Here is a 19,537-nt window from a genome sequence, read left to right as displayed (position 1 = left end):
TATTGGCATTAGCATTAGATCTTGCCAATGTAAGTTGTAAATTACCAAACACAATTAAAGGGATTGTTATTTTAAACCTGTTTGAGCTTCTTTCATCTGTTAACCTTTGACTTCCATCATTTTTTTTTCCTACTATCCAACATTCTTCGAAATATTTTAAGTTCAGCAGAAAACTGAAACTTCAACACCACTTGAGGGTTTGTAAATGTCATGTGAGGTTTTATTTGTGGATGAAATATCCCCCAAAAATTACAACATAAGCTTGCAAACACAGGGGGTGCATTCCACTATGGCGAACCCTAATAAATAAGGGTTTACTCTGAAGGAAAAAGAATGAATGATGCTTACAAACACACAGCATATTTAGTAATTACCTATATTAATACATAAAAACCCCTTATACATCCCAATACAAATTGGCCATCCCACAAACTCACTCCATCTTGAAAAGTCCCAGTGTTCCCTTTGGCTGATTTCTCTCTCAATGGCTAATGAAAGGCAAAGAGAGGAGCACACAGAGCGTCTGACAGAACGAGACACAAGGGGTTTCATGACTGAAGGAAAGCTCCTTAATCATGAGACTTTTGCTGGAATGATTGTGTCTCCGTCCCTTTGCTTGGGACGTGTGCTGAATTCCAGACGTACTTTAAGTAACAGCAGTGTTACCGCCACTCATGCTCTGTCTGAGAGAAACAGAGCTTACGTGAGCTGCAGGCATTGCTGATATTGTATTTATGCGTCATGTGCCTCAGGGTTCAGTTGAGTAGCGTCTGTACACGGTGTTTGTTTGCTCCTGTGTTGCTTTAATTGAAGGATTTTTGCTTTTGAATTATAATGATTTGTATGTTGGAGATGTGTGGTCGAAATGTGACTCGGGTCACTTCATAAAGCACACCCCTTTTTCTCCTTGTAATTGACTGTCACCTCTAACAAAGTCCCTTTAAGCCAAGTCCATTCACTTAGCAAACACCTTGGCAAAAGTCCCGGGCTGATCATTGCAATAGGCATGCAGTACAGCTCCACATGGAAGACCATATCATTTACAGGATTAAAAAAAGGAATTGCAACTCAGAAACAAAAAGCCATAAATGTGAGATACAACTCAAAATGAACAAAAAAACTGAAGATGAATTAAAACGTTGACTTCTCTGACTTTTTGCACAGCATTTTGAGTAACAACTTTATTTATGTATTTATTTATTTATTTATTTATTTACTTACTTACTTACTTATTTATTTGTTTATTTATTTATTTATTTATTTATTTATTTATTTATTTATTTATGTATTTATTTATTTACTTATTTATTTGTTTATCTAATTATTTATTCATTTGTTTACTTATTTATTTATTTACTTAATAATTTATTTATTTACGTAATTGTTTATGTATTTGTTTATGTTTATTCTTTAATTGGGCTGCACAATACTGGAAAATGTTGACTTTTTTTCTGCGATATATGTTGCGTCATGAATACAGTTTCACCAGATAGCTTGACTGAGTGTGATTGTAGGGAAGTGAATCTGCAAAAAAAAATTATAATAATTGTAAACAAATTATAGGCATGGATAAATATAGTAGAGCAAAGACAAAAGTGAAATTAAAAACTGCATTATGGTTTTCTGTGACAGTCTAGCAGAATTCAGGTACAGAAATTAAATAATCAAAATGTATTTGTTTTCCTTTGGCTTAGTCCTTTTATTCACCTGGGGTCGCCAGTGGAATGAACCGCTAACTTATCCAGCATATGTTTTACACAGCAGATGCCCTTCAAGCTGCAACCAAGTACTGAAACATCCATACACACATGCTCGTGCACTATTGTCAATTTAGTTTGTTCAATTTACCTATACCGCATGTCTTTGGACTTGTGGGGGAAACTAGAGACCCTGAAAGAAACCCACATAAACATGGGGAGAACATCCACACAGAAACGCCAACTGGCCAGCCGGGACTCGAACCAGCGACCTTCTTGCTGTGAGGTGACAGTGCTAACCCCTTGAGCCACAGTGTTGCCAATGTAAAAATAAATAATTAAATAATAATTTAAAGCAAACATTATACCAACACATGCCTTAAAAACACATTAAATTTTTCACTATATTATGGTTAAACTTTGCAGTGACTTGTGGTTTGTGGAATTGTGGCTCCTAGTCAACTATAATTCCCACTCAACATTGCACATCCTGCAATGTGCCTATTGTAGATACACATACTGCAACATTGACAGTGTTGGGGTGGTTACGTTGGAAATGTAATATAGATTAAAGATTACAAATGAACCTATTTAAAATGTAATAAGTAGTGTTAGTTTTGATTACATTATAAACGTAAAGTAACTGATTACATCTGAATACTTTTTGAGTACTTTTAAGTTTCAAACAGGTATTTTCAACTAAATCATTTTCAAGCATTTATACCAAGCAGGTGTGACCTTACAGTAGCTCTGTTTACTGTTAGAATTTCAAAATCTTTCAACACTTGAATTAAGATTATATTAATTTAATTTTAAAGTACAGCCACCACAAAACCAGACCTTATAACAAAAAAAAAAAAAATGTTTTTACTGTTCAATTAAAGTTTGTGTTAGTTGTGCCGGGTGATTTTTGTAAAAAATACATCTAAGCTAACATTGCATTTTTAAACTGTTCCAACTTAAACCCACGTCAGTCATATCTTAGTGATCAATAAAACTGTCAATGAATCATATGAGGCATAATTGTTCAGTTCAGTTATTTACTGCAATTAATATGCTGTACTAAACAGAAACAAATTATAGGATATAACAGTAAAAACAAAAAATCCAATAAAGTGTCTTTAAAATCCTGGTATTACACATTTAAAATACTATAGTAATTTATATTAAAGGGAAATATTTAGGAATGAGCATTTATATATATATATATATATATATTTACACCTCTTCATTAATGAATTACACTACAGTATCATAGTAACAATCATGAATAATAGTAATAATCATAGTATACTTTGGCCTTTACTAGAGTATATATATATATATATATATACACCAACAAGTTTGTTGTCAACCACCGTAAAACAGGTAGAAGAAGAAATCGTCATGTTTGCCGTCATATGGCTTTTTTTTTATCGGCTAGACACTTTATTTTGTTGACAAAAACAGAAATTTGCTAAATCATCTCCCACATTAACAGTTTTTTGTATCGTGTTTGACTTCGTATTTCTACTGTGAAATTGTTGAAAAGCAAAAAATCTGAGATATCAATTATCATTATCAATTATTATGACACTTTTTTTGAATCCCCTGTCAATTCTTTATATCGTTAGATGTAGAAACGCTGTACTCTATACTTTGTATTTAAATTAATTAGTTTTTATTTGTTTATTTTAGTTTTTAGTTTTTATGTGTTTTTACCATTGTTATTTTAGTTTTTTATGTTTCAGTTTTTTATATTGTGTTGTATGTTTGTTTCTAATGGTTATGCAATAAATAAAAAAAAAGACACAAAAATTTTGTGACACATTTTATTCAGTAACTGTAACAAATTAGTTATACATTTATTTTTGTGTTTAAATTACGTAACACCGTTACATGTAACTAGTTACTCCCCAACACTGAACATTGATACTGAAACAATATATTTTGCAGCCTTTTTCTGCTGTGAAAAAAATTACACAACAGCTATCTACCTAAATGAGGAAAGACAAAACTCTGCAATAAGACTTGTTATCTAAAAGATGATATTGTGGTCTTATATCAGGACATACATCTATATCTGACAACATTGGAGTCATAAATACATGTTTGAAACTCAAAGAGTAAAGCATGCCACTGGCAACACTAAGATTTTGGTATTGATTTCTAATAAAAACAATAAACTTTAAAAAAAAAAGTATATTTTCAATTTTTTTTTTCTATGTATGCTTGATGGACATGTGTGATCAATATGGTCACATCTCTTAGATATGAACACCTTGTTTTTAGACACCATTTTAGGTTATATCAACATCAGTTCAAAAGGACCAATCAGTAGAACTCGGAGGCGGGGAATATTTTGTGGGCTTTTGTTGACTGTAGACATGTCATGTAGAAATGTTTCATTTGAAGACACCATTGTGGAAAAAAAAAAAAACATTCCTGAGTCTCGTGATTTTTGATGTAAAGATGCATTTTGTGTGAACAGCCCCTAAGTCACGTTGAGTAAAAGCACCTGCCAAATGCTTAAATGCTGCTTCATCAGAAAAATGACAATACTTTTAGTAACATGCACATTCCAGCATAGTAATAAAAAGGCTCTTTTAAATAAAAAGATGAATATCCATTCCTACAGCTGTTATTTAATGCTATACATGCTTCTAAAAGCAGCAGCATTCAAGTAAAAGCGTTGAAGGTCATTGGTTCAAATATTGGCACCATATTAACTTATGAGATATCACGCCTTCAACACTTTCATAAAAAACAGTCAAATTATATTTTATACACAATAATCTGGCATGTCAGAAATAATTTACAAGTAAAGATTGAAAAAACAACCATACAGACTGACTGCCCTTTTGGAATGACAAACGGGAAAAATCTAAACAGAAGAAAGATTAATAGTAAAGTAGATATCTGTAGTCTTGGAACACCACTCAGCAAATCAAATATGAGAATTTATGCATCGCCAGTGTGTCTTGTGTTTTCAAATGCAGTTGCACTCTGTGCTGCTTTTTTTTTTGTAAACATGGCATGGTTGACAGCTGCGCTTACAGTGCTTAGCAGATATAAGTACACCCCTCACAAATCTCTCATTAAAATGAAATATTTGCTAAAGGAAGCTTTACAACATTATATTTGTGCATATACATTAGATTAGTCAGTACTGAAGCCAAGTCTGGAGCTAATCTAACAAATTAACTTGCGATAACGGCCCAAACATTAGTACACCCAAATGTATGTGTTAGAGAAAAAAAATGTAATATATATTTTTTAAAAGAGCAAAAATTATTCAGTTAAATTTTGTAGTTTGCCATTTTTCCCAATATTTTACCTGAATTTAAAGGGCACAAATTTGACCCTTTTTCAAGATTTAATTTAAGTCTTTTGTGTCTACAGAATGTGTCTGCAAGGTTTGAGCTCAAGATACCCATCAGATTATTCATTGTACCTTTTTAAATCTGGGAAATTTAAGATGTCAGGACTTTTTATCTGTTTTTGTTAGCTGTGCCTTTAATTCAAATGAGCTGGTTCTTCCCTGCCTTCGTTCCCACGTGTGTGTCAGAGCCACTGAAATCTCTGTGTTTCTCTGATGTGTGTAGCCTTCATGTAGATAAACAGCACAGTGACAGACAAGAATGAAGCAGATCTCACTTACTACAGTAAGAATTTTCCCAACTGTTATTAGATACATTGGCCGTGGAGTTAATTCAAGCCTTTCTGCAACGATGAGTCTTACACAATGGCGTTATAAAGTTTACACACACACACACACACACACACACACACACACACACACACACACACACACACACACACACACACACACACACACACACACACACTTTTAGCCTTGCACTGTTTTTGCCCATCAAATGTGACAGGATACACGTTATTATCCACTGCTGTATGGATATCTGTTATGTTAATGTACAAAACATACCTGATTTAATGTCCACAAACCGGGATTGCAGTGTCTTCTTTTTTAATTGTTCTTACACTATGTGCTGTGGTGATGAATCACAGCGGTTTTACTGTGTTTATAACAAACATAAACTGTTTTATAAACGTTTTAAACTTGTAAAACTCATTTTTGAGGTGCAGATGATCACATGGGGTGAACAGATTTTTTAATCTTGGTTGCTTTGTGCACATCCTGTCTTGTTGATATGATTATATGCTTTACTACGGAGACATGTTAATACTTGTCCTTCAATCTATTCGGTGGTCGGAAAAACGACACTCCTATGTTGCGGTGGGCCTCAAAATGTAAGGGGTTTGGGTCCTATATTAATGTCAGGAACTTTAAAAAAGAGTCTTGCTATGTTTCTATCATTCCAATATGACTGTGGACACACTACACCTGCACACAGTTCAGTCCAAACAGCTTACAAAAGATGATTTTCATCATAGGTGGGCTTTAACCTCCTAGGGCTTACTGGCCACATGCGTGGACAGCACGTTTTAGCTTTTAAGTGGCTATTTAAAGTACTTTGTATGTTTTATATTTTGTTACAGACATACAGTGTCCTCCTAAAACTGTTTTGCAGCTTATGAAATGTCCCAAACCCTATTTTTAACTGTCCAAAATAGGATGAAATTTTGTTTTTACTCTCTGAAAGTCAAAACATGCATTATGTTTAAAAAACAGTGGGGAAAAAGTGTTTTATGTAAATTCGGACAATGATTCCACAAATATGGACATCATTTTTCTCTAAAAGTACATCATATCAAAAGATGATACTTAGGTTTTATTTTAATTAGGTTCCCATAAGCCCAAATAGCAAAGAGACATAAAAAATGCATGTAAAAAACACCTTGGGTCTTAAGAGGATAAGTGTATTATCTTTCTAATTCTAAAGATATGCAGTAACTAAACTATTATTTTAATAAATATATCCCTTTAATACATCTGTTTTGTTCAAATGTACCACAATACATAACCTATATTGACTGAGAAATGGATCAAAATATTCATTTTTAAAATGGGGTGTACTCATTTATGCTAAGCACTGTGCATCTTTTCCAACATTTTGGCAAGACAAGCATCTTAAAAGTTTGAGAAGTGGCAGGAAGTAGCATAAAAGAAAATGTAAGGACTTGACACAAGTTTATAAATGTTGAACTTCAACTTGTCTGCGTTTCGGAATAATTTCTGTCATTATGAATGTTCTCTAAATGCGTAACTGTGTGTGTGTTGCAGCTGCGGGGCGGCCCTCGTGGCCGGGATGCCACTGTGTACCCTGCCAGTCGGCGGTGGATCCTGAGGGGCAGGAGCTGCCCACCCAGTGTAGGGGGCAGAAGACCAAACACCCCGAACACGAAATGAATCTCTGCTGGAACGAGATCAAACGCAAATCCCACAACATCAGGTACACCTCCTTTTTATTATTTTTTTCTTTCTTCTGTGTCTATTAGCTTCATTGTCTTCGGGGGATTATTAACCTTTTCTTGCTAGCACCTGTTAGCGATGCACATATTGCACATTCTCCCAGTCTCAGAGGCACTAATGAAACCGTTGATTGAGTTTGGGTTGTTCTGTGTGTCGTTTGTATGTATGTCTGTAATGCAAAGAGCCTTTGTTTACATACTTAGCCTCATAATTACAACCCAGACCCCAGCTTTACTCACAAATGTAAAAGAGCGCCATTGGTTTAGACATCTTCCCTGCAGCTTGAGGTTAGTAATATCATCCCAGCAGTGGTGGGTACTTGTCAGTATTCTGACATCATCCAGCCCAGAAGGAAGGATACAGCAATACAGCATCACACGTAATGGAAATGGATGGAATACTAAGTGGCCTCTACAAAAGAGCCTGTGGGATTACATTGCAGCAGGGTTGCGGTGGCTGACTTTTGCAGCTGGCTGTGTTTTGACAGACAGATGTCCCTTCTATCGAATGGTCTGATTTTGAATATTTGGCTTCTGAAAAAATGCAGTGGCTGACATTTGAGTTGGATTGTGTTTACATACAACTTTAGTTTAGTTGGAGAGTTTTGATGTTGTCTGGAAGAAGACGATATGTGACCTATTCTGCGAAACCCTAGCTGAAGTCATTATTTGGTGATACACTGTTTTCTTACATAAAAATACACAACGTAAAGGATATTCTGTGAAAATATAACCTTGATATCTTTAATATTGATCCAGTTAAGCCATTGGAAAGCTTTGTTGTATTGCTTGTATTTGAAACTACATCACATCTAAACAATAATTATTCAGACTAGATGTCAAATAGCAAATTATAGCTGACACATTTATGCCTTATGTCATATGTAAAGAATTATAATGTTGTGTATATGTATCTATTTTGTTTTCATTTTGTCAAGCCTCCTGTGGACAGGTGTTGAGAATTAGCAAGTTTGCTAAAACACTTAAACAAATACATTTGGTTATCCACTGTAATTGTGATGTCCATGTCAAATAAATAAATAAATAAATAAATAAATAAAGTAAAAATTCTTAAAGTTTTGTTAAACATGTCTAGTTTTTAAAATGTGAAGGTCCAAAAAGCATTTAAAAAACAATGAAACTTTTGATGGTGGCACAAAATTAGCTTATTAGTAAAATCAAATGTTAAAATATTTAAATTAGCTTGATAATTTAATAAATATGTAAAATATAAATATATAATCCTGACTTTTTTTGGGTTATGAGTCATAATTATGACATGATAATTCATTTTTTCCCCTTCAAATTCCCCCTCAGCTTTTTGAGTCTCATCATCCTCCACAAATAATCAGCTATAGGACATTTTATGTCATAATTTGCTGCAGTTCCACCAAGATGTAGCTGTTAAGCAGTCTGCTATCACTTGCTTGCACTTCATAAATGCTGCCCTTACCGACTCGGAATTTATCAACTTGTAATGTAAAATGTAAAAAATAATGAGGTGATTAGATATTGATGCTATAATCAATATCTAATCACCTCATTATTTTTTACATTTTTAATTTTTTTATTTTACCTTTTGTAAAATTAAAGGAAGCTGGTTATTTTGACACATGTTAAGCTTCAAAACAAAGTGAACAGTTGAAGAAGTGGACAAATCTACGCAGACTTATCTCGAAGTTGACCTACAAATAATAATAATAATAATAAATTAATAATAATAATAACAATAAGCAAAAATGACCACAAACTAAACCCAAATTGAAATAATTTAAACAAAATAGTCTGGAATAAAAATACAGTTCTTCAATAGATATCTGGCTATCTCAAAAATAGAGGATTTGCTCTTCAGTGTTTGGAATTTTAGGCCTTAAAAAGTCTTAAATTCATTGAAATATTGTAAATAAATCTTTAAATCCTAAATCTTTTTAAACAGGGCCCTTTTACAGCATCGATAATGTAGATTTTATTTAATTTAACAGCAAAACATCAGTAAATATTGCTATTCCGCCTAGCCTGCTTTACAGAGCTGAAGTTGGTTTATATTCACAATGGTTCACTTTTAAACAATGACAACCTGTGATGCGCCCCCTATATTACTTACTTTGCTACTCTGAATATTCTCTCTGAAATAGCATATAAGGATGGCTTGGTAAAAAATTCAATTCCTGCAGCCTGCCGGCCAATCACTAAGCATTCAGTAGTCGCTTAAGGACAAAGCATGTGAGAGAGTGAGACCAGCGATCCTTGCATGCATGAAATATTACTACACACCTGAAAAGGTGCTATATATAAAAAGTTTTTGTTCAGAATTGTAGTATTATAAAGTACTGTAACGCTTTCTAACTGGCGAATGACATGATCTAGTGCAGGGGTCACCAATCTCGGTCCTGGAGGGCCGATGTCCCTACAGGGTTTAGCTCCAACTTGCTTCAACACACCTGCCTGGATGTTTCAAGTATACCTTGTAAGACCTTGATTAGCTTGTTCAGGTGTGTTTGATTAGGGTTGGAACTAATATCTGCAGGACACCGGCCCTCCAGGACCAAGTTTGGTGACCACTGATCTAGTGGGTTGTACTGTCATAAAATTAATTATAATTTACTCTAATAAACAGAAATGGCATGTTTTTTATGGCTTTTACATTTTTGACACTCTTTTTTCAGAAATATTTGATGCGACTTTAGCCAAGGTTTCACAGAGAGGTCATGTATGTGCACATTTCTAAATGAATGGGTTATAGTCAGGGTTTTTGTTTGTATTTCCCTTGTTGTTTTTGTAGTACTGGCATTATTTCCCTGATACCTAATGCTGAATCACTGCTAGACTTTGTAGATTGCGTTTCAGAGCACAACAAATCATGAATAACTGACTTGAAATTTGAGCTGTTGTTTTGCCTCTCCCAGGCAGTGTGACAGAGAGAAATCAAACAGACTTGCTTGCGGGGCAGAACAGAGCTCGTCTTTGTCATTCTCATCAGAATGTTTGGCTTCGTTGGGGTCCACTCACACACACATGGCAGTGAATGTGCTGTGACCGGGGGGCTATGTGGCCGAGGGGGTTTATGGGTGGACCGAGGCATGCTGGGAATGTGTGATTTGCAGACGTGCCTGGATGTTTCTCACCTCTGTGAGTGGGCGCTGATGGTGCGACTCAAAACCCACATCTCTAAATCTGCTCAAAGCATCTCTTTGTCTGTGTGGATTGTAAAATAATTAACACATGTGAACTGCCACGGCTTTGATTCTAATTTGAGATTGTGTCGTGCTGCATTTTTGAGGTGTAAACTAGCGGTGACTGGTGCTTTCACACCTGTAGATCGATAGTTTTGTTTTGAAACAGGGAATAAAAGTATTACAATGTTGCACTGTGTTCTTGGTGCGGTTTGCTTTCACACGGCAAAGTTTCTAAGCGGACCAAAATAGTAAAAAACAAGTTAAACTACTCTCGTCACATTGGTCAGAGAGCATCAGTTTATTTTTCAGAGTCCCGCTCAGCTGTCATGTGTCCTTATTTTAAGTTATGGCAATGAACAATAAGACATTATAAGCAAAAAGCTGCGCTTTAATCTTGAATGGTGACACTGACAGACATCATCACCAGATATAAATCAGAGGTAAAACTTTCTCACACATAAACGTTGGCTAGAAATATGCATTACAGGCTTTACATTATAGAGAGAACTAACAGATAAACCAAACCTGCTGTTCGGTCAAATTTCCTAACGGATAAGGAGCTCTCGTTAATAGTTCAGCATGTTTCACTTTCGTATTTGAATTGAAACGAACATTTACCGTTAGGAATGACATCTCGCCCTACTCATAATTGTAGGGATAGTTTACAGTTTAACCTAAAGAATGACCAGTCTGGTAGATGAAGAAGAGCCGGAGTCAGAGATTTAAATAAATAAATCAAGTTTACTGAAGATAGTTTGCAGTTTCATTCGCAGAAGCCAGCAACAACACTCGCAATGAGTTCCTAGGCCGCTCTGCGTACGATCACCAATCAATAACAATTATACTCTCACATGACGTCATTAACTGCGTCACACATACAGGTGTCCTAACCTGATTGGTTAAAACACAGATAGACTAGGAACATTTCCACGTGGGGTTTGTGCGTATATTCTGAACAATATCTTAAGCATAAACGTCAGACATCCCTTAGACTGATTAGAGCTGACTCCAGACCTGTGATCAACAATCAAATAGAACACACACACTTAAAGTTTAATCTGTTTCTTATCCAAGGCTGACTGTACTGTTAGCCGTCTTTATCGAAACTGGTTAAAAACTGGTACAATCTACATTCAGTCAGTTATATTCTTACTACACAAAGTCTATCTTGAATAAAAAGTAGAATCACTTTAAAAGATTTAACCGTAAATATAGCAAAATCACTTTAGACATTTCTGACAGTATTAACTCATAGAAATAACAATAGGAACAGTTGTTTCCAGTCCTCAGCCCTCAGTTCCACTCAAGGTCTCCGGCCCCGTTTACACTAGTGCGTTTTAGTTTGAAAACGCATAAGTTTTGCTACGGTTACGCCATCCGTCCACACTACGCCGGAGTTCTCGAGCGCCGAAAACGGAGCTTTTTGAAAACGCTGGAGAGGCCGTTTTCATTCTAAAACGGTGCAGCTCCGTCTCAGTGTGGATAGGGAAAGACGGAGACATCTGAAAACGGAGGCGGGGCTGCAAACGTTCGCCTATCTGATTGGGGCTTTTCCTCAATATTAAGTAGCCCACACACAGTTCAGTCTCGCATCCTCCTCTTCTTGTAAGTTAAGACTTCGCAAGTTTGATCAAGGCTGCAGTCTCCCCCTTCTCAGTTTGATATGGAAAACATACCGAGGACACGGGTAAATCTTCAAAGTGAACAGTGTACTTTATAACTTCATTCACATCACCTTGGCTACGTTGTTTCACTTTCTCAACAATAAAATGTAAACATGATTTAAGGAACTGCCTATTTTCTTTTTAATATTAGCAACTTAGACAGCAGAAATGTTGAGGCGTCGTGCTGCATATATGAGCGTCATCTTCACTGTGTGCATATTTATAACAAAACGGAGCCGATAACAACTGCCTCCTTTCAGTGAAAATACGAAACACACCCTCTCTTTTGCTGAATATCAGTTTTAATAATCGATAATTATAAAAGTATAGCATACAATAAGTTTATACATTGTAGGAAATAAAGACGAGCGATCAGTCAATGTACCTGGATTTATCATTAACTTATCTTTGCGCTTAACCAAAACATGTTACCCGTGAACAAGTAACTTAATAGATTCCAATGACCAAAGTCAGGGAATTGGCCTATGTCGTTAGATAAAGACAACAACATGATTGAAATATCACGTTTAGCAAATATAGTGAGATTAGATCCAGCGGGAGATGCGTGATGAGCAGTCCGACAAGCAGAGCTCTCATCTGGGTAGAAATGCTGGAGCGCTTGCCCGAGTGTGTGTGTGTGGTCACGTGATGTGCGTTTTCAGCGTTTTGGTGTGGACGGAGAGCTGTTCAGAAACGCTGGGTAAAACGCGAGTGTGGACGCGGATCGTTTTCATTCTACAACGCCGTTTTAAAACTAAAACGCACTAGTGTAAATGGGGCCTCCGTGACCTCTGACCTAGATTGGTGGCTTCTGAAAATAGTTATAAAGAGACAGGCAAATGCACTGAACATTCTTATATTAAGCAATGTGTTAACTTATTCATTAATTAAAATCACAGTTAAATACTGAGAAACAGGATGATGAAAAGGATAAACGTTGGTCCATGATGAGACGGATTGGAAAGCAGAAATCCGAATCCTTCATAATACTCTGTTCATATAGCCGTATATATACCTATTACATATCCATAATACAATGTTATAAAGGCTGGTTCATTAATTCATTGGAATATACTGCTTTCTCACTACAATCGATCCGCTTCAGAGTTCATTTCAGTTGAGCCGAGACCCCTTCATTCAGGTGATCTCGGACCATTTGTTTTGGTGTGGATCCGAGCGTGATTGCTGGATTAGCATATGCCAAACGGACTGCACTAACTGGGGAAATGTGCCAGGTTCCCTCATTCTGATGTTCATTCATTCATTCATTTTCCGTCGGCTTAAGGCTGATTTACATGTATGCTCCTCCGCAGCCTACATGTGGACTGAGTCGTGCACCTCTCAAAAAATTTAGCTACACGTTGCAACCCCGCTTAGCGGAAGTTCTGTGATTGGTGGACTTGGTATTGCTGACGAGTGTGGGCAGAGGTGAGAGCTGCACTGTGTTTACAAGTGTGGAGTCCCGTGAAGGAGCTCTAGATGGAAACTGTTGCTTTGTGTTCACCTTATGATAGCAGTTGTTGCATGCTTGCCAATTCCCGCCTCAAAATGAGCGAGTTTGAGCCACTTTTACAATAAGGCAGCATTCAGAACACCAGTGAAGAAACTCGACACAGGAAAATAAACACCTCACTGCCAGCTAGCGTTTCAGAAGTGTTATTGCAGAGCAACACAAACAGCAAGCAGAAGTATAAATGCACGGCTGCGCACACTGCATGTGCTGTGGGTCACGCCGATCACTTGACACAAAAGTATAAACCAGCCTTTTGTGTCATGAGTCAGGTTTGATCTAATCTTCTCTGTTGTTCACTTCAGCTGTTTCTCCTTTCAATAAGCGCTGGCATGCATGCATTACTCAGCTGTTTCTATTTGATCCTATTTGCCTCTCTCTCTCTCTCTCTCTCTCTCTCTCTCTCTCTTTCTCTCTCTCTGTCTCTCTGTATATATATATATATATATATATATATATATATATATATATATATATATATATATATATATATACATATATATATATACCTACCTGCCCCGTCTTGTTACACTTCGTCGGATTATTGTGTTCATTAAAGCCTACGGACAAACTCTCTCGCTCTCAAGAGAACTATACTTTTATTCCAGTCTAGTCAGTCCAGTTACTTTGATTTATAACTTATTACTTTATGCTTACCTGTGATCTGCGCAGCCTCCTCGCTGTTGATTTCCAGCTCATCACCTGCGCTCGCCAGCTATAGCTCTCGCTCCGCTCTGAGAGAGCCGAGGTCGATCTTCTGTTATTCTCACCAGACTCCCACGGGTGGTCGAGGAACGGCAGCTGCCTTTGTTCATCCTTATACTAAATAAAATTCTAATTTTTAACTGCATCCTCTCTGTTCTCTGTTTGTTCATTTCTTGAGTCCTTTGGTTCGAGTCATCTCTTTACGTGCTGTCAGTTAATCATGGCTTCTTTCAGCTCAGACTGTGTGCTTTGGTTAAGCTTATACGGGACTGTCTGTGTGATGTGAATGAACTACTCAAATGTTTAGACCCATCAGAAGAGGTGAGCTGACATAATCATTGACAAAAGACCAGGTAAACAAAGGATTATTTTCTCTTTCTTATAGCATTCTAGATATGACTTTGTCATCTGTCATTGTGTAATCAACGTTTGGTGTAATTGTAGATGAGTTTGGAAGCAGCTCGTAATATTTTAAGAATATTTTGGCAAATTGAACAAAATGATTTGAAAAAAGATTTGTTCAGCTCAATGAACAAAACTCAAAGGTCCGAGTCAGTAAAATGATTCGAACTTCCCATCACTAGTGGGAATGACGGAAAGGATTGAAAACGATAGTGTGGACATGGAGCATTTTTAGATGAAAGCGCTATTTTAAAATGTATTAGTGTAGACATAGCCTCAGTGTTTGCTCAAACAATTGCTTCATTTTTATTACTAAGAGGTTTACAAGGGTTAATAAAAGCTGTGCAAACTCTAAACTTTGGTCGACACTGGACATGCTCTGTTAAGTCTGTTAAATTGTTAAACCTAAATATATAAAAGCTAAATAGAAATATTTTCTTCGTATAAAACTTACAAAGCCTTTATTTAAACAAACCAAAACTCAAGTACAACACAGTTAAACCAAAGTATTAAAATAAAATAAAATTCAGAATGCTTAACTGTAATAACCTTGGTCTATTGATGTCATTCCACATACATTTGCATGAGTATAAATGCAGAGCTTGTAATAGACAGAAGGCCTTTGCAGTTCAATTCTATTTTATTCCAGATTCGGCGTTAAACGGCAGGGGAGAGCATGCTGACCTTTCGGCTATCCTCAAAGCCTCATCCCGTCTTTTTAGCAGCATGCAGAAAAAGGCTTGATTGAGCACTAACAGCATGCTAATTGCTGTCCTTTCTCTGAGTTTTGGGCTCTGAGATTAGAATGTTAAAACCCCTTTTGCTAATGGGTCCACTGTCATGTCAGACTTGACATGTAATAAAAAGTGCTTTGTGCATCTGAGTGAGAAAGAAAAAGGAAATGTAATGTTCTCTCACCGCTCTGGGCTTGTTTTGGAAGTAAGATGTACTTAAACGTTCTTTAAATTATTAAAGGTAGATGGTTAACCGTGTTGGCTGGCAGCATGATTCTTTTGTTAGCTGTAGACCATTAAAGTGATTATTCACACAGAAATGAAAATCCTGAAGTCATTTACTCTATTATTTAAACCTGTTTGATTTTTTTTCTTCTACTGTGCAGCACATAATAAGATATTTTAAAAGATTTTTGGCTGCCACTGATATGTTCTATTGACCACTGACATAGTACATTTTCTTTTTTAAAGCCACGGTCAAAAATTAATTAGGTCTCTAATATTTTTGGTAACACTGTAGTTTAAGTAACAATTCATACCATTTACTTTACTGGCATTTACAAAAGTTTTATCTGGTTCTTGAAATCTGATTGGCTGATAGCTGTGCGATATTCTGCAATATCAGCACTCATACAACCTCTTCACTCTTGTGTATTACTCCGCCCACATGATAAGTTGATCAATAAACTCACTACAGCTTGACATGTATTGCAGCTGTTGGACAACATAATGTACTTTTGAGGCTTTTTTTTAGGTGAGAATAGTTGTTTAGATTGAATTGATGCAGTTTATTTATAAAGAAAGTAATTTTTTTTTAAATATTTAGAATTTGGTTGATTCAACATGTTGGTGGTCATCAGGATGCAAAGGGATAGAACATAAGATTCGCGTTCCGCCACAAGATGGCAACAGAGACCACATAAATTCTCAGGGAGAAAAACTCTGCATAAATTTCAAGCTATTAGTTAAACAAATCATTATAGAAAATTTACACAGTCATATCACCCTGCAGCCCAAGACTGTTTAATCACTGAAGCTAAGCAAGACTGAGCCTGGGCAGTACCTGGATGGGAGACCACATGGGTAAACTAGGTTGCTGTTGGAAGTCATGTTAGAGAGGCCACCAGGGGGCACTCAAACTGTGGTCTGTATGAGTCCTAATGCCCCAGTAAAAAGTGAAGGGAACACTACACTGTCAGTGGGCGCCGTCTTTTGGATGAAATGTTAAACCAAGGTCCAAAAGCTGGTGTGTGGTGAGCGCACTGGCGCTGTTGTCTTGTGGCTGCCATCGCATCATCTAAGTGGATGCTGCACACTGGTGGTGGTGTGGGGAGACTCCCCTCTTGATCGTGAAACGCTTTGGGTGTTTGGCCATACACAATAAATGTGCAATATAAATACACATTACGTTACATTACAAAAAGTAAGTGACATTCTTAGTCGATCATTGTCTTTTGTATCTTGTAATGCTGTATTTATACCATAGTAATCTGCTAGTGTTTGCTTTGCTTTGACTTTTTCATGCTTAATTATTGTGATCTCTCAATTGCAACAGATAAATACTGGGAAATCTTTGTAGACTGATGACATTTCATGCTGTTCAGCCTTATAATCCTAAAATGTAAGCAAAATCAGCTGTTTTGTCATTATTTCAGACATTACGGTAGAGAATCATTCAAATACTAGCTCTAAAGTGATGTTGTTGAAGTAGCAACAGTTTCTGCTGTTCTGACGTCAACTGCAGATGGCAGAAGAAAGTAGTTCCTTATACAAAAAGGTTTGATTTTCTTTGTTATACACACAATTATGCCATGGAACTGTTGTATAAATGCAATATCACACTCGTAGCTGTGCGATATGGTTGTATATTGTCACTGGTAGGGCACGAAGGCACTCTGCCTGTGGCCTCAAGCCATTGCACCCCTCCCACCAGTGCCTTATACAGCTTTATTGCAGACTGAAAAAAGTGTTGCATGCAGAACTGTTGAAAACAATTTATTTGTGTTAAATTTAAACAAACAAGTTAAATTTAATAATGTTCAACTTAATTTGTTTGTTTAAATTCAGCCCAAATAATTTGTTTATAACCACTTAACGTAAAATAATTGAGAAAATCCAAGGAGTCATCTTTGAATATTTTTTTTCAGTGTACTTGTGTGATATTGCTCATTTATTGCCTGTCTATTCTTAAGATATTAACTGTTTACCCAATGCGTACACCCAACCACTATACGAACTATTCATAAGCAGCTAATAAGTTAACTATTGAGCTATAAATCTTGGTTAATAGTTTGTTAAAAGCATAAATTGTGCATTAAAATATATATATTTTTGTAATAAATAGGTTAGGAATAGTATTATTGCTATAGATCGTTGCAGGATAAGAATGCAGATGGATTTGTTTTCTGCTTTGCTTGTCCTCAAGAGTCTGTTGTGTTTTAATGCTGGTCTGCAGGTGACCTGACTTCTTAACTATGTTTACCAGCAAGATTTTCTCTGGTCAGCAAACTTCACCAGAATAATCCTGCTGATTCACCAGCCAGAAGGGATACAGAAAGTTTTTTTTTATTTATTAGCCGCCCCCCCCCCCCCCCTGTATATTTTTGCCATGATGACAGTACATCATATTTTACTAATATGCATCTACTATTACTTTTCTTATTGCATTCACTTACCATGGCAAACTGTAGCAAATTACCAATAAGTTTTATTTCTATTTTAATTAAAGTGACTGTTCTAGAAGTGCTTTAACATTCTTTTTAGAGGCAGCATAGATGCAGTTGTTTGAGCTACATTATATAAAACACTAAGTAAAAAGAAAATGTAGTAGCTTTTATTGATTCATTCACATATTCAATAGGCCTCATTTCTACTAGGCAACAACATGCATTCTAAAGTGTTTCTCATGATTCTGTTGACTTATTTCATCATGCTCTATATCAATTTGATGGAAGCGCTAAGTGTGATGTATTATTGAGAACTATTGAATGAATGTTACATGGCTTATTATTTAGAGGAAAAGCAGGTGATTGAAAAAGATGTGGAAAGCAGCTTCGGTTTTGGAGAATACTTTGGTTTGATGTTTTTTATTCTCTCAATGCATTCCATTATGATCACAATTTCGCAATAGACCACCTGAACATTTACTCTGTGCAATCTGATTGTATGGATTTTGACTACTGTACCTTTGGAAGGGTTGGAAAGTGGATAAGTTCAAAGCATTTCAGACATTGTTTTACCTGTACTTAGCGATGTAAATTTGTGATTGGATGATTGAACAAAACTCAAATCAACTCAACTGAACTCAACTGAACTGAGTTCAAATCAATTAAATTTGTTTTGTATAGTGCTTTTAGAATATATTTAGTTTTAAAGCAGCTTTACAAAAGGTGCACGCAAATAAGTTACACTCATAATCCGAAAGAATTGAGTTGTATAGTTAATCTGGAGTTATAAAATATAATGTATTTTCCCCAAAAAAGGTGATATCTAGGGTTGGGTATCGTTTGGGGTTATTTTAAAAACGGTGCTAAATCAATACTTTTAAAATAATATCAGTGCCAGAACCAATACTTTTGAGCCACAAAATTATTTGACATTTAAAAAATATATATGTTTTAATTGAGCAATATTAGTGAGGTTTATTTATAAACTAATTTTGTGAGGATCACGTGCTTATGATTGATTGCAGCCGGTCCTGCATTATTCAATTCATGATTCAGGAATCAGACGATTCCTAAGCTACTATAAATACCCTAAATTTCATATAAGAACCACCTTCGCTGTGAAGAATACCCCCTCCCACCCCTATTCCTCCTCCTTTCCCAGAAGGGTGGTACGGTGGCCCAGTGGTTAGCACTGTTGCTTCACAGCAAGAATGTTACTGGTTCTAGTCCTTACTAAGCCATCTGACATTTCTGTGAGGAGTTTACAATTTCACCCCATGCTCACTTGGGTTTCCCCCGGGTTCTCCGGTTTCCTCCCACCATTTAAAAACATGCAACTTAAGTTAATTGACTAATCCAAATCGGCACCATAGACAAGCTCCTAGTAAGTAGTTATCTCTTAAAAGCAATCACTATCTGTTCATTAGCTACTACAGCAGGTTATTTCTCGAGATCTATCTGAGCTCAAACTCCCCTCTCGCCTTTCAAACAGGAGGGAGCCCCGGGCTCGAGGATCTTATGAGCTCAGGGCTCTCTCCCGGGAGAGCATGCCAAACAAGCTTTATAATCAATCATCAGCTAAGTGTGAACTCTTACAAAGTTCAAAGTAT

The 19,537-nt window shown here is 36.2% G+C and overlaps 1 protein-coding gene across 11 annotated transcripts in view; it reads left to right on the top strand.

Moving 5' to 3' along the window:
- Nucleotides 1-19,537, top strand: part of drp2 (dystrophin related protein 2) — a 336,153-nt gene that overhangs the window by 160,909 nt on the left and 155,707 nt on the right. For all 11 annotated transcript variants that reach the window (XR_012389521.1, XR_012389524.1, XR_012389523.1 and 8 more), the window contains 1 exon segment: nt 6,883-7,051. Coding sequence is in view for 7 of the 11 variants with exons in the window: in XM_068213215.2 (XP_068069316.2) it covers nt 6,883-7,051 (169 nt within the window). In the remaining 4 variants the exon portion in view is untranslated.

This window comes from Danio rerio, chromosome 14 (assembly GCF_049306965.1).
Source record: "Danio rerio strain Tuebingen ecotype United States chromosome 14, GRCz12tu, whole genome shotgun sequence".
Taxonomy (NCBI): domain Eukaryota; kingdom Metazoa; phylum Chordata; class Actinopteri; order Cypriniformes; family Danionidae; genus Danio; species Danio rerio.
This window is presented reverse-complemented; position numbering and strand designations above follow the sequence as displayed.